General features: G+C 37.6%; 1 protein-coding gene across 3 annotated transcripts in view; it reads right to left on the bottom strand.

The window, feature by feature from the left end:
• IL33 (interleukin 33) overlaps positions 1-16441 on the bottom strand; it is a 46036-nt gene that overhangs the window by 2260 nt on the left and 27335 nt on the right. For 2 of the 3 annotated variants that reach the window (XM_029203494.1, XM_029203491.1), the window contains exons 2-7: positions 11051-11158; positions 4960-5085; positions 4273-4413; positions 3023-3130; positions 1953-2003; positions 961-1058 (exon numbers count right to left, since the gene is read on the bottom strand). In XM_029203494.1, the coding sequence (XP_029059327.1) occupies positions 961-1058; positions 1953-2003; positions 3023-3130; positions 4273-4413; positions 4960-5085; positions 11051-11147 (621 nt within the window). In that variant the 5' untranslated portion in view covers positions 11148-11158. The remainder of the gene's footprint in view (positions 1-960; positions 1059-1952; positions 2004-3022; positions 3131-4272; positions 4414-4959; positions 5086-11050; positions 11159-16441) is intronic. The other variant, XM_029203493.1, reaches the window with a different exon arrangement.

Below are 16441 nucleotides of genomic sequence, written 5' to 3' on the forward strand. Positions count from 1 at the left end.
ATTTTAAGTTATTAAGTGTTAGGGATGGTTTGTTACACAGCAAACCTAACCAATACAATAACTTCATAAGAGAGTTATTGTGAGAATTAAATGAGATAGTACTTGTAAAACCTTTAGCACACTTCTTGGTATATAATAAAGCTCAGTAGGGGTCAGCACTTATTATTGAGTAGTTATATATGCCAAACGCTATTATATATACTTAGGAATGTTTTGTTAAGGGAGATGCTGATTACCATCCAGAGTTTATATTAATACCTTGCATGGCTATATTTGTTAGCTCTATATATTTATATAATTTATCTTCTATATTATACTTTAATGTTTTCTTCCTTGTGTCCACTTTGGCTTGTTTGTTCCTCAAGATGTTTATAATTCTTCATCATGACCAATATAATACTGCTATTTACTAACTGAAGAAGACAATGCAGTGAATCCTATGATTAAAATGTAGATTATTATGTTATCTATATATCTTGGCATATGGAAATGTTTATGACTCTCCCTTTAGCAGTCTCAGAGTATAAAATTAGTTTTTCAATTGCCTAAGAAAACCATATTTTACAAGGAAATACTTCCTGGAAGAACATAGTAGTTCCTACAGCCAAATAGAAAGGATTCGAGTCATTCTATATAGCAGTGCTTCTCAAACTTTAATGTACCTATGAGTCTCCTGGAGATTTGTTAAAATGCTGATTTCGATTCAGTTGTGAGGGAGCCTGAAAGTCTACATTTCTAAAAAGCTCCCAGGCAATGCTGTACTGCTGGCAGAGATCAAACTTTCAGTAGCAAGGCTACACATGCCATTTCACTCCCTTCCATGTTCCAGAAGCAAGTTATTAATCATAACTGATTTTGTTTTATGTACAATAGCACAAACAAAACTTCTTCTTCAAAGTACCCCAAATCTGCACAGATGAGTAGAGTCAGTCATGACAGTTAGGTGCATATTTCTATTACCTCCACAGAATGCTCCTTACTGTTGGCATGCAGCAAGAAATCTTTGTCTTTTGTGGGGCTCAGGTTTACCATTAACTTCCGATGATCACCACCACCTTCTTGCAATTAAAAAATGCAAATTATAAAGTTAAGAATTGTAACTCATTTTAATCTAAATGAATTTAACACCCAGGAAAAGAGTCCAAGATGTCATATAAAATAATTATTTCATTCAACAACACATCTCTTAGAAATACTTGTACCCAGATGAAACTAAAGAGTCATTGGACAGTAAGGGGTAATTCTAAGTCCCCTTAGGAGAGAGGTTAGTTTTCTTATATACTATTAGAATACTAGTAGAATTGTGAGTCTCATGGGTATTGCTCTAGTTGTCAGCTTCCCTGTCTGCATAGAAGGCCACTGATGGTTGTCCCCCAATATCCAACTCCTCTTTTTGTGTAATAATAGAATGTTTCCCAGCCTGCCTTCTTGTAGCTAAGTGTAGCAATATGTCTAAGTTCTGAGCAATATAAGGTGAATAGAAGTGTCAGGTGCAACTTCCAGGTTGCGTCCTTAAAGGGAAATAGAACTCAAATAATACATCTGTCTTCCTCTGTCCTGCTGAATGGATATTTTCATGGTGGCAAGGAATCTTGAACCATGTGGATGTTGGCAGAGCCACAAAGAGAAAAGGAGCTGGGTCTGGGCAACCTGTTGAGCAGAACTGCCATTCCAGCCCTGGCTAAAACAGAAATAAAGTTTTGTATAACTTAAGACACTATTATTCTGAATCTCTGTTAAATGTAGCCAAACCTTTATCCTAATTATTAAACTGCAAAATGGATGAGATGGAGTATATCCGTTTAAAATCTTAGATCCAAGATTTTTACCATGAGTTTGGGCTGGAGAGAACCTTCTGCGACTGCTTTCCTTTCCCATGGAGCATTTTTGGATTTGTCTTTACCCTAAATTTAGGAATTCAAGCACTAGAGCTACCCAGCTTTCGAAATTACCTGTTTCACTTGAGGGGAATTGGGAATCATAGTAACGGAGTAACACCTTGTCTGAAAGAGAATGCATAAAATCCCTTTGGTGAGATACAGTTTTATCAAATGGTTCAGTTTCAACATATATATAACATCAGAAAACATCCTCTTCTTTTATTGTATATCAATAAAAGCAAAACTTCTGTGGTTTTGAGAAAGGTCTTAAAAATGCATAAATATATTCTGAGGAATTCTCCAACAATGTTGGTATTAAAATATTTAAAATGTTGTTCATAGCACTGGTATATTCTTTTACTAGGGTTTATACTTTAGTGATACTGATAAAGCTGGAAAGACCTAGTAGATAATTTAGCGATAGCAAATATATGTGGTACCTCTTTCCACATTTCACAACAGATACCACTTCTCAATATCATCCTTCTCCCCTGATGAATCCTGAATAAGCTTTTTTTTTTTTTAATTTATTTTATTTATTTATTTTTGGCTGCTTTGGGCTTTTGTTGCTGCACGGGCTTTCTCTAGTTGTGGCGAGCAGGGGCTACCCTTCGTTGCAGTGCGTGGGCTTCTCATCGCGGTGGCCTCTCTTGCTGCAGAGCACGGGCTCTAGGCGCATGGACTTCAGTAGTTGTGGCTCGCGGGCTCTAGTGCGCAGACTCAGTAGTTGTGGCGCACAGGCTTAGTTGCTCCGTGGCATGTGGGATTCTCCCGGACCAGGGCTCGAACCCATGTCCCCTGCATTGGCAGGCAGATTCTTAACCACTGCGCCACCAGGGAAGCCCCCTGAATAAGCTTCTGAATCCTCCTCAATATAGTGATATTCAAGCATCCCCTGCCAATGCTGCATTGGCAGGCAGATTCTTAACCACTGTGCCACCAGGGAAGCCCCATGAATAAGCTTCTGAATCCTCCTCAATATAGTAATATTCAAGCATCCCCTGCCAATGCATTGGAGTTAGCACATAGCATGAAATCTATTTGCCATGTCTGAGTTAATCTATTGTTTATGGTTTGGTAAATTTATTTTTTTACTTTACTAGTCATCATTATATCATTAAAGACAAAAGGAAATATTCTACCTTTCTCTTGGTCTTTTCCTAAGTCTTCAACATAGATCTCATAATTTCCATCCTCGAAAACAAAAGTAATGCATTGATTGTTGTATGTACTCAGGGAAGCAGAATGTTCTGTAACAAGTAAAAATCTTGTCATTAAGAATTCAAAAACCTTGTTTCCATGAAAAATCTTTTAGAAATTAAAAAAAAGCTTTCTCAGTAGGTTGTGTTTGTTTCTGCAATTTGAGCTGCACTTTGTCCATCACTGTTGGATAGATGAAAGCCTCTGGCACAAGCTTAATGTAGCTAAAAGGCTGAGGTGTGCCACCTGAATGGGATTAAAGATGCATGAAGGCCTGCATGAAGGCCATGGTAGGCCATGTTAGTGTGCTTATGGGAGGGTTTAGTGGGGAGAAAGAAGCTGGAAAAGTTATAGAGTTTGCCTGAGGAAACCTCTGCTTCCTGACTCCACATGATCTAGGGAACTATGGGCAAGAAGGGGCTGTATTTTGATAGACATGGATAAGTGAATACCCATCTGTAAAGCATGGAGTTACTCAGAGACTTTCAACAGTCCTGGAGAATGCAGATGTGAGCCTGATTCTGTCTTCTGGCTAAATAACAGTGACACTTAAAGCAGTACTCTCAATTTTTTTTTAATATACGAGCACACATAGAAAATGGTAATATTTCTACAGCATGTTGGGGTAAACTGGAGCAGATTTAGAGACTACATATATAGGTCCTGGAGGAAAAAAATCATATTTTCTTTATAGTATAGAATTATGCTAAAGAAAATAATATATAAAAAATTAAGAATATTAAATATTGAATATTTGCACAAGTATGTGATATAATTTAAAACCATTTTAACAACTACTTAAAATACTTGAGTTGAAATTATATTTAAAAAATATAATAGCTCTTCCTTTTCTTTCATTGTCAAAATGTTGAAGTTCGGGGAGATAATGTGGTTTTTCCCCTAAAGGATAATGTATTTTTCTCAGGAATAATGTATATGAAATTCCAATCCATAGCAAGCATTTCAAAATAATAATGGAATGCTAACTATAGAACGCACATGCATTGTTAGAGCAACTACCCTGTACTTAGTTTGGATACCACTACATGGGCACATCAGCAACAAATGGACAGAAGTTTCTGATATATTTACATGAAATTGTAGACTTGGGGCTGCTTCCTGGAGTGGCATTTCCAAGGTCCGTGTCTTACCTCCCTCCTCACCCTCACACCACCCCTGTGACCAGTCTTACCTTTGATACTTGGAAGACAAGTTGCTGTAGTATATTTCTGGACCCTAGTTTTATCGAAGGCGAAGCTCTTCACAGACGGTCCAAGGTGTTCCAGCTCCTGACAGGCAGCGAATACCAGATGTTTCTCTTTGTACGTTTTAGCTGCAGGATAGGTGTAGGAATAAGGCTGGACTGTCAGTCCTTACTCTGTGCAGACCCCTCTCCCCTCTCTCCTTTGAGGATTTCCAGTCGAGGCTGCTTGCTGACAATGATGAATGACCCCAGGATTTCAGTCACCTCATGGTCTGAAGGAATCAATACCTCCTATACACTTATATCCCAATAGGGCACACCCACTGGAGTCCAGGCAAAAGAAAACTAGTCACCCATGGTCTCAACACCCAAAAGGCAACCACTATTCATTTTAGTTTACTTCCTTTAAATGAAAAAAATAAAAATATTGTAAATATATTTATAATTTTGTATCCTCTGTTTTTACTTAATATTATAGCATAACCATTTCTCCCATGCTATTAAAAACTCTATATGCCCTTCTGAAAATGGCTAAAAAATAGTTCATCATCCTTACTCTTTTCCAGAAGGAATTTGGATGAGGAAAAAAATTATGTATCTTGATGTGGTAAGTGAAGGCAAATAGATGCCCATCATTATGTTGAAAAATTATCAGGAAATGCAGTTTCTCCTTACCTGTTCTTGGTGAATGCCTTTTGGTGGTTTCTTTCCTAAAGTAACAGGTCTTCTTTTCTATTTTAAGGCCAGAGCGTAGCTGCATAAAGACCATGGGGCAAAATTCTTCAGCCTTCTGTTGGGATTCTGAGCAATTGAAAAAATTGTGATACCATTTCATTCCATCCATCTTTATCCTTTTACAAACCCTGAGTGTACCAGACCAAGAAAGCAACTACAGGTCCACAGTATCTTATCAGAAACCTTGGGGCCAGTTGTGTTTCAAAATTCAGAGTTTATTAGATTTTAAGATTGTCATGTAGACCATATATTGTATATAACTATACATATATACATATATACATATGTATATAAACTATACATATATACATATATACATATACATATACATATGTATATATATACATGTATACATATGTATACATACATAACTATACATATATACATATATATAACTAGGGCAGGCACTAGGGCAGCACCTCATAATAAAAAATTAATAATTTTATAGTGAAACAGGAAAATTTACATAAAGTGAAATAAATAAAGACCTCATGTGGTTCAGGTCAGGATTTAGCTGTCAAATGAGTTCAGGTCATATTTTGCTGTCAAACGAGATACAAAAAACTTTAGATCTTTAGAAAAGATTTTGGTTTCAAAATTGGTTTAAGGGAGTGTGGATCTACATCCAACATATAGCAATTTTTGCCTAACTGAGGGGGAGCTCTTTGATCATATGAAATCTACAATCATTTCTACTTATCTAGAGTATACTTTTAATAATTTTGGAGAGATGACTATAGTCTATAAAGGTTATTGATACTAAAAATAGCCGACCATGTTAGGGAGCTTTCTGCCTATGTTTTCTTCTAGGAGTTTTGTGGTTTCAGGTCTTACATTTAAGTCTTTAATCCATTGGGCGTTAATTTTTGTGAGTGGTGTATATAGGAGTTAGGTTTCATTCTTTTACATGTTATTATCCAGTTTTCCTAGCACCATTTATTGAAGAGACCATCTTTTCTCCATTGAGTATTTTTGACTCCCTTGTCAAATATTAGTGTGTCTACAGTGGGCCAAGCACTGTGCTGATAATTCTACATACTGTTTCCTTTAACCCTTCACAAATAATATTGCAAGGTAGGTATTATTCTCTTTGTTTTACAGATGATGATTTGAAGTTCTTAGCATTCACGACACTTGCCCAAGGTTACAGGTCTGGTGAGAAGATGTGACTCAAGTGTGTCTAATATCAAAGCTATGCTTCCATCTACCTCCATCTAAAAAAAATGCTACACTACAACTTTAGGGAATAGCAAAATGCAAACTGAAATTAAATCAGTTGAAGTAAAAAAAATATCAGTTATTCAGTAATTCTGATTTCATTTATCCAAATAAAAATTAAAATCTCAAATAAAACATTAAATTTGTCACTTGGAAATCATAAAAAGCCTTTCAAAGTTAAATAGAAAAGAAACACTTGAGTCATAGGATCTCAATTTCCAACATTATAGTAAATGAATTATCAAGCAATTTATGCAATATAGCCAAATTTCAATTATTGACAGTAATTCAGAAAATGAAAATAATTCCTTGTGATTTGAGATCCATTCTATGATTTTTTTTTATTCTCAAGAAGATTTGCCTTCCTAATATGCTTTTCAAAGTTAAGTGGAATAAACTTTTGTTAGTTACTGTTTTGAATTATCTATATCTTACTTCCAATTCAGATGGGCATCTACCTTTAAGTATCTTCAACTGTCTGAACAGGGAAATGCCATTAAATCATACTCATTCACCCTGGAAATCCCTAATATTCCTTTATAATACAGATATGTCAGCTACAGTATCTCACATTTATATAGTGCAAAGGTAATTTACAAAGCTGTGCCAGAGCCAACACTGAATTTGGTCTCCTGACAACTAATTTAATACAATATGTCATTAATTGCATGTTTTGTGCTGGTCTTAGCCTGTCAATAACCAATGTTGTTTTTGGACTGGCTGTTAAGGTTCTTATTATGATTGCAAGATGACCTTCAGCAATAACCATCAGGAAACTGAAGAAATAAAGGTTAATTAATTATAGGATCTGTAAATTACACTGCATATCTGGGACCCCACAGAGAAGTCACAGGTAGAGAGGGTACATGGGCGAGGGGTTCTGCTTTTATTGGGGTTGAGGGTGGGAGCCTAGGATAGCAAGAGCTCACTATTTATTGGTGAATTTAAAACATAAAAGCAGGAATTTAAAGTGTGGGAAGAGAAAAAAAGAAAGTAGTCCAAATGGCCAGTTATGAAAATCAAGCAAGATCTCCTTTTCTTTATCTAGTCTTGTGGCTGGCCATGTATTTATTTGAGATAGCCATCTTTGAAGTAGATGCCTCTTTGAAGTGCATGCCTCAGCAATCAAAGCTTAAGTCGGGCACTTGCATTACAAAATAGAAAAACAAAATCCACCTGTCAGGGTTTACACTATACTGTATCACATTGTCTCTTCAGAGTTAAAAGGCATAAGATGATGCTCTAAGCATGCTCATTCCTGTATGCTTCTCATTATGTGTAGCATCCCATGAGGTATCCCATGCCAGGTATGTCTAATATTGAGAGTGGACTCTGGGGAGGAGGATATGGGTCTTGGGTAGTTAGAAGTGAGGGTCATAGCACTGGGGAAATATTATGGATGTAGAAAAAGAGAATTGAGGGCTAAATATGTGAATGTAAGGGCTAGCATCTAGTGAGACAAACACTAGGTATAATTCCTTGGGGGATGACTTTTTGAAGTATTTAAAATACTTTACATTGGGAGAGTTTGGAAGAAGGTATACTTTGGTATTCGGAGCAGCTGAAACTGTGGTGTGAGGGTTGTGTTCTTGGGAGGAAAGCATGAAGCTGTCATGGCCATAGGAACTCTGTAGAAGAGAGTGTTCCACTAGGATCAAAAAGCCAGCTCAAACTTATGAAAAGGTTGTTGCCATTTCCTGTGTCTCCATCCTGCTTGATATCTGAGGGCAGTGTATTTATATGGCTTTTAAGGAAATTCTCATAAGCAGTTTCATCATAGCAGCTGCATGATGAAATCCCTCAGGCATTTCTGGTGAGTAAATGGGAATGGGCCTGGAAATCTTTTTGTAGAGCCAGACCACAGCTGACAGGAACTACAGAAGGGAATCACTTCATCTTTCATTTTTTCCCCAAACACTAATTTTACCAAGGTCTCTTTGCCCTATTTACTACCTTTGACCCATTTGTTGCGTTTGACTTGGGGACCACTTCCTTCTTTGAACCCTTCTTCCCTTATTGTTGTATCAGCTGTCTCCTTGGATTCTCCTTGTTTCCCTCTGATCAGTCCATCTCTGTCTCTTTGTTAGTTCTTCCTTCTCTGCCTGATCCTAAAACGTTGGTGTTCCTGAAGGTTTTGTCCTTTGCCTTTTTTTCTCACCCTAGGCTTTCTTTCTGGGCAATCTTGCTTGCTCCAATGACTTCAATCATCTTTTTCTATGTTGATGACTCCCCAAACTGTAACTCTACCTTTGGTCTGTCTCCTGAGCTTTATATCTGTTGCTCTTTCTCTACAGAAATTTTGATGCCACAGGGCATTTTGACTAAAGTTACCTTAAAGCATGTCTATTTCTATCTGTGTAGAGCCTTCTTAATTCTGGACATCTCTACCTGAATGACATACACATACCCCAAATGCAAATATACTCATAATAAAAAAACAACTTCTTTATCTTTTACCCCCAATATATTCCTCCATAATTCCCTATCTTTAAAAACAGTACCTCTATCTGCTGTTTTCTGCCCAATTTTTAAATCAGAAAGCTGAGAATTATCCATTTTCCCCTCTCTCTATCCTTCAATTTATTCGGTTTACCTTACTGATTTCAATTTCTGAACGTATCTGAATTTTAGTCTTTCCATTCTGCCATCTTAGGTCAGGCCCTCATCACCAGACCCCTAAGATGAATGCAGTAGACCTCTGATCAGTTTCTATTTCTACTCTTGCCTGCTTGCTCTATCTTCACTACCACCAACATGGTCTTTCCAAAATAAAAATGTCTTGTTTTTCCTCAATTAAACATTTTCAGTTGGTTCCCTACTGTCCACAGGATAAAGTGAAAGCTCCTTCACTGTAACAGAAGATCTTCTGTGGAGAGCTGCAAACTAAAGGGGGTGATCCCTACTCAGTTCTACCTTCAACTATTGTCATGTAGGGATATGGGCTCATTTGTTGCAGATTTTCCTCTAGCTCATGAAGTCCCGTACCCTGTTGGCACTAGAGGTGAAATGCCCTGGTGCTGACCAGAACTCATGTGGGACCTGACTGTATGGATACCTGTAGTGGTTGGGTATTGCGTTTTATGGCTTTGTGATTGTGTAAGATCCTGCTAGCCCAGGGGAGGAGAAGGAATTAAAATGAACTTTGTTGTTTGGGGGCTCAGAGCAGTTTATTTAGAAAAATAAGATGTGACATTTCTTGCACCTTGAGTTTTGAAAAGCAGTTCATACCTGTCACACACCACACAGGTATCTGTTGAAATTTTAGCCAGGAGTGTTTAAATAATGACAATTATAGTATTAAACTGAGCCAATATTGTTGGAAGGGAAAATCTGCTAAGGAACCATAAAAATAATGCGATGAGATTTGGGATTACCTTTATCATTGTTTCTCTGAATGGTGTAAATAAGCAGTTAGGGCCACTGAACCCTGACAGGTGGGGTTACATTTTCATTTTCCATCAATGCCAGAAACTCTGATGTATATTCCAGCCTGCTCCCTCCCTCATTCCAGTATCTACATAGAGCCCACATCTCCTAGGGTACAAAGAAAATTCATTTTTTATTAAGAGGGAATTTGGGGACACAGAGTCACTTCTAATGAGTCACTGTTCCTGCAAGGAGCATTTTGACTCAGACATAAATAAAAGAACTAACTTAGCTGTGATTTCCTGGTGATTCAGAAACCGCAGTCCAATTACTGGTTTTCCTACTTACAAAAGAAGAGCATGGGTGGGCCAGAGCCTCAGGGAGACAGAAATGATATTCTTTAACACTGCTTTCTCTTCTGGCCTAAAATGTTCAGGGAAATGCAGAAGAGCACAAAAGGACAAAGATATGCCAGTCCCCACTACCATTTCTCATGCTGTATTTTCTTTCTGGTCCACCAGAGCTCTGTTAATTCTTTTGTGTTACTGCTCTCAAATGTAAAACATGAGAATAAATTTGCATAATTCTTTTCTAGGATAAGTAATTTTGAGAATCAAAGATGTTAATAGTCCTTTGATCTTAAAGGTAAGGCTACCACCTGACTTAGTTACCTTTCAACTTATTCCAAACTCTTTGAGTTTGCAATTGGACAGACTTGAGCATCATTTGGTCAATTCTGCTTTATTTGGGTCCTGGATTATGCAAATATATTTGCTTGTTATTCTCTCCTTTATCAGAAGTCTCAAGTCAAGACCACAAGCTTGATATACCAAAGGTCTTAATAAATGTTTGTTGAATAAAAGTGGGTCCGTTTAAATTTTTGTTAGGAAATCTGGGAAAAACGTTTTGGGATTTGGTGGCAGGAAGTATGGGTAGAGAAGGGGTTAATATGAAGGGCCATAATTACGTTTATCACTATTAGCAGGTTTAAGTCATCTGAGCCACTCCTGTTCTGTGATATATCAAATAAGCAAAAGTTGGCCAGATATAGTCTGTTTAAAACCAGCACTGGGCTTCCCTGGTGGTGCAATGGTTGAGAGTCCGCCTGCCGATGCAGGGGACACGGGTTCGTGCCCTGGTCCGGGAAGATCCCACATGCCGTGGAGCGGCTGGGCCCGTGAGCCATGGCCGCTGAGCCTGCGCGTCCGGAGCCTGTGCTCCGCAACGGGAGAGGCCATAACAGTGAGAGGCCCACGTACCGCAAAAAACAAAACAAAACAAAACAGCACTGACTGTGTTACACATTTATGAGCCATCCCTTTCAATTTCAGCTCTTGTATTCTTAGTAGTTTTTGGTAAGGTAGAATGTATAAACATTGGAATAATAAAGATTTGGTAACAGGTAAAAAATGGTGTGTAAAACAATCAGAAAGGCTTAAGTCCTTACTTCTCGAGTTGGGAGATTTTACCAAGGCTTTGCCTGCTGAGCTGTTCATCTTTGCTGGGGAAATTTTGGTGGTTGAATACTTCATTTTAGGCTTCATTTTTCAGGCTTCTGTTGGATTAACATATAACATTAGTTCAATTGTCTCAACTTGAAAACAAACAGAAACAACTGTGGCTAACTCAGTATAAAATTGATAACATAGCCACATAGAGAAAATAATAATTTCAGTAAAATTTGAACATCATATTCTGAATATATATCTATACTAGAAATATAGTGAGAGGACAAAAAGAACTGTAAAGAAATCTTAAACTTTACTTTCTGGGTTTGTTGTTAGTGGAAATATCGGTATTGAAATTCTGAGATTGTTTTTGCTATACTATGGGATAAAACAAATGTATTGGTGTTATAGGATTTTCACTGCAGGGAAAAGGAGATATAAATATAAAATAAAAGAAGAAGGGAAAATCCCTGTAGTGTTAAATTTGAATTAGCAATATCAGTGTGCCCATATCATAGTTTCTACATACTTTCTCCACTAAAAGGAGCCAGGATTCTAGATCTGGGCTGGGAAAGTAGAAGTGAACATTGAGTACCTTGTTGTGCCATAAAGCAGTGAGTCATTAAAATATTAGTGAGATTGTGTCAAAAGGACACAGGAGCCCCTTTGAAGGGTCTCCTGCTGGGCAAATTTGGCATAGTTTGTGCATCAAAAAAAGTGATGATTGCTACCTGGGCTCTTTGGTGGGGCTAATGGCAGACTCTGGGAGGGCTCACGCCAAGGAGTACTTCCCAGAACTTCTGCTGCCAGTGTCCTTGTCCCCATGGTGAGCCACAGCCTCCCCCAACCTCAGCAGGAGACCCTCCAACACTAGCAGCCATGTGGATGACAGGCTCTTGGTGCTCCAGCCGGGTGTCAGGACTGTGCCTCTGAGGTGGCAGAGCCACCTCTCCACAAGAGACCTCCCAGCTCCATGTAATATCAAACGGCGAAAATCTCCCAGAGATCTCCAACTCTGACCCAGCTTCACGCAATGGCCAGCAAACTACCGTGCTGGACACCCTATGCCAAACAACTAGTAAGACAGGAACACAACCCCACCCATTAACAGAGAGGCTGTCTAAAATCATAATAAGGCCACATACACCCCAAAACACATCACCAGACGTGGACCTGCCCACCAGAAAGACAAGATCCAGCCTCATCCACCAGAATACAGGCACTTGTTGCCTCCACCAGGAAGCCTACACAACCCAATGAACCAAACTTAGCCACTGGGGACAGACACCAAAAACAACGGGAACTACAAACGTGCAGCCTGCAAAAAGGAGACCCCAAACACAGTAAGTTAAGCAAAATAAGAAGACAGAGAAACACACAGCAGATGAAGGAGCAAGGCAAAAACCCACCAGACCAAACAAATGAAGAGGAAATAGGCAGTCTACCTGAAAAACAATTCAGAATAATGATAGTAAAGATGATCCAACATCTTGGAAATAGAATGGTGAAAATACAAGAAACGTTTAACAAGGACCTAAAAGAACAAGAGCAAACAGTGATGAACAACACAATAAATGAAATTAAAAATTCTCTAGAAGGGATCAATAGCAGAATAACTGAGGCAGAAGAATGGAGAAGTGACCTGGAAGATAAAGTAGTGGGAATAACTACTGCAGAGCAGAATAAAGAAAAAAGAATGAAAAGAATTGAGGACAGTCTCAGAGACCTCTGGGACAATATTAAACAAACCAACATTCGAATTACAGGGGTCCCAGAAGAAGAAGAGAAAAAGAAAGGGACTGAGAAAATATTTGAAGAGATTATAGTTGAAAACTTCCCTAATATGGGAAAGGAAATAGTCAATCAAGTCCAGGAAGCACAGAGAGTCCCATACAGGTTAAATCCAAGGAGAAACACACCAAGACACATATTAATCAAACTATCAAAAATTAAATACAAAGAAAAAATATTAAAAGTAGCAAGGGAAAAAAAAACAAATAACACACAAGACAATCCCCATACGGTTAACAGTTGATCTTTCAGCAGAAACTCTGCAAGCCAGAAGGGAGTGGCAGGACATATTTAAAATGATGAAGGAGAAAAACCTAGAACCAAGATTACTCTACTCAGCAAGGATCTCAATCACATTTGACTGAGAAATTAAAACCTTTACAGACAAGCAAAAGCGAAGAGAATTCAGCACCAACAAAGCAGCTTTACAACAAATGCTAAAGGAATTGTCTAGGCAGGAAACACAAGAGAAGGAAAAGACCTACAATAACAAACCCCCCAAAATTAAGAAAATGGTAATCGGAACATATATATTGATAATTACCTTAAATGTAAATGGATTAAATGCTCCAACCAAAAGACATAGACTGGCTGAATGGATGCAAAAACAAGACCCATATATGTGCTGTCTACAAGAGACCCACTTCAGACCTAGGGACACACACAAACTCAAAGTGTGGGGATGGAAAAAGATATCCCATGCAAATGGAAATCAGAAGAAAGCTGGAGTAGCAATTCTCATAGCAGACATAATAGACTTTAAAATAACAACTATTACAAGAGACAAAGAAAGAGACTACATAATGATCAAGGGATCAATCCAAGAGGAAGATATAAAAATTGTAGATATTTCTGTGCCCAACATAGCATTTCCCTTATGTATTGAGGTGCTCCTAACAGCCATAAAAGGGGAAATCGACAGTAACACAATAAGAGTAGGGGACTTTAACACCTCACTTTCACCAATGGACAGATCATCCAAAATGAAAATAAATAAGGAAACACAAGCTTTAAATGATACATTAAACAAGATGGGCTTAATTGCTATTTACAGGACATTCCATCCAAAAACAACAGAATACATATTCTTCTCAAGTGGTCATGGAACATTCTCCAGGATAGATCATATCTTGGGTCACAAATCAAGCCTTTGTAAATTTAAGAAAATTGAAATCATATCAAGTATCTTTTCTGACCACAACGCTATGAGACTAGATATCAATTACAGGAAAAAATCTGTAAAAAATACAAACACATGGAGGCTAAACAATACACTACTTAATAACCAAGAGATCACTGAAGAAATCAAGGAGGTAATCAAAAAATACCTAGAAAAAAATGACAATGGAGACACAACAACCGAAAACCTGTGGGATGCAGCAAAAGCAGTTCTAAGAGGGAACTTTATAGCAATACAGTCCTACCTTAAGAAACAAGAAACATCTCAAATAAACAACCTAACCTTGCACCTAAAGCAATTAGAGAAAGAAGAACAAAAAAACCCCAAAGCTAGCAGAAGGAAAGAAATCCTAAGGATCAGATCAGTAATAAATGAAAAAGAAATGAAGGAAAAGATAGCAAAGATCAATAAAACTAAAAGCTGATACTTTGAGAAGATAAACAAAATTGATAAACCATTAGCCAGACTCATCAAGAAAAACAGTGAGAAGACTCAAATAAATAGAATTAGAAATGAAAAAGCAGAAGTAAAAACTGACACTGCAGAAATACAAAGGATCATGAGAGATTACTACAAGCAACTATATGCCAATAAAATGGAAAACCTGGAAGAAATGGACAAATTCTTAGAAATGCACAACCTGCCGAGACTGAACCAAGAAGAAATAGAAAATATGAACAGACCAATCACAAGCACTGAAGTTGAAACTGTGATTAAAAATCTTCCAACAAACAAAAGCCCAGGACCAGATGACTTCACAGGCGAATTCTATCAAACATTTAGAGAAAAGCTATCACCTGTCCTTCTCAAACTCTTCCAAAATATAATAGAGGGAGAAAAGCTCCAAAACTCATTCTACGAGGCCACCATCACCCTGATACCAAAACCAGACAAAGATGACACAAAGAAAGAAAACTACAGACCAATATCACTGATGAACATAGATGCAAAAATCCTCAACAAAATACTAGCAAACAGAATCCAACAGCACATTAAAAGGATCATACACCATGAACAAGTGGGGTTTATCCCAGGAATGCAAGGATTCTTCAATATACGCAAATCAATCAATGTGATATACCATATTAACAAATTGAAGGAGAAAAACCATATGATCATTTCAATAGATGCAGAGAAAGCTTTCAACAAAATTCAACATCCATTTATGATAAAAACCCTACAGGAAGTAGGCATAGAGGGAACTTTCCTCAACATAATAAAGGCCATATATGACAAACCCACAGCCAACATTGTCCTCAATGGTGAAAAACTGAAAACATTTCCACTAGGATCAGGAACAAGACAAGGTTGCCCACTCTCACTGCTATTATTCCACATAGTTTTGGAAGTTTTAGCCACAGCAATTACAAAAGAAAAAGAAATAAATGATTCCAAATCAGAAAAGAAAAAAGTAAAACTGTCACTGGTTGCAGATGACATGATACTATACATAGAGAATCCTAAAGATGCTACCAGAAAACTACTAGAGCTAATCAATGAAGTTGGTAAAGTAGCAGGATACAAAATTAATGCACAGAAATCTCTCGCATTCCTCTACACTAATGATAAAAAACCTGAGAGTGAAATTAAGAAAACACTCCCAGTTGCCATTTCAACAAAAAGAATAAAATATCTAGGAATAATCGTACCTAAGGAGAAAAAAGACCTGTATGCCGTAAAGTATAAGACACTGATGAAAGAAATCAAAGATTATACAGACAGATGGAGAGATATATCATGTTCTGGAGTGGAAGAATTAACATTGTGAAAATGACTATACTACCCAAAGCAATCTACAGATTCACTGCAATCCCTCTCAAACTACCACTGGCATTTTTCACAGAACTAGAACAAAAAATTTCACACTTTGTATGGAAACGCAAAAGACTCCAAGTAGCCAAAGAAATCTTGAGAAAGAAAAACAGAGCTGGAGGAATCAGGCTCCCTGACTTCAGACTATATTACAAAGCTACAGTAATCCATATAGTATGACTGACACAAAAACAGAAATATAGATTTATGGAACAGGATAGAAAGCCCAGAGATAAACCCACGCACATATGGTCACCTTATCTTTGATAAAGGAGGCAAGAATATACAATGGAGAAAAGACAGCCTCTTCAATAAGTGGTGCTGGGAAAACTGGACAGCTACACATAAAAGAGTGGAATTAGAACCCTCCCTAACACCATACATAAATATAAACTCAAAATGGATTAAAGACCAAAATGTAAGGCCAGACGCTATCAAACTCTTAGAGGAAAACGTAGGCAGAACACTCTATGACATAAATCACAGCAAGATCCTTTTTGACCCACCTCCTAGAGAAATGCAAATAAAAACAGAAAAAAAACAAATGGGATCTAATGAAACTGAAAAACTTTTGCACAGCAAAGGAAACCATAAACAAGATGAAAAG

This window comes from Monodon monoceros, unplaced genomic scaffold (genome assembly GCF_005190385.1).
Source record: "Monodon monoceros isolate NGI ecotype Baffin Bay Population unplaced genomic scaffold, NGI_Narwhal_1 Super_Scaffold_5, whole genome shotgun sequence".
Taxonomy (NCBI): Eukaryota; Metazoa; Chordata; class Mammalia; order Artiodactyla; family Monodontidae; genus Monodon; species Monodon monoceros.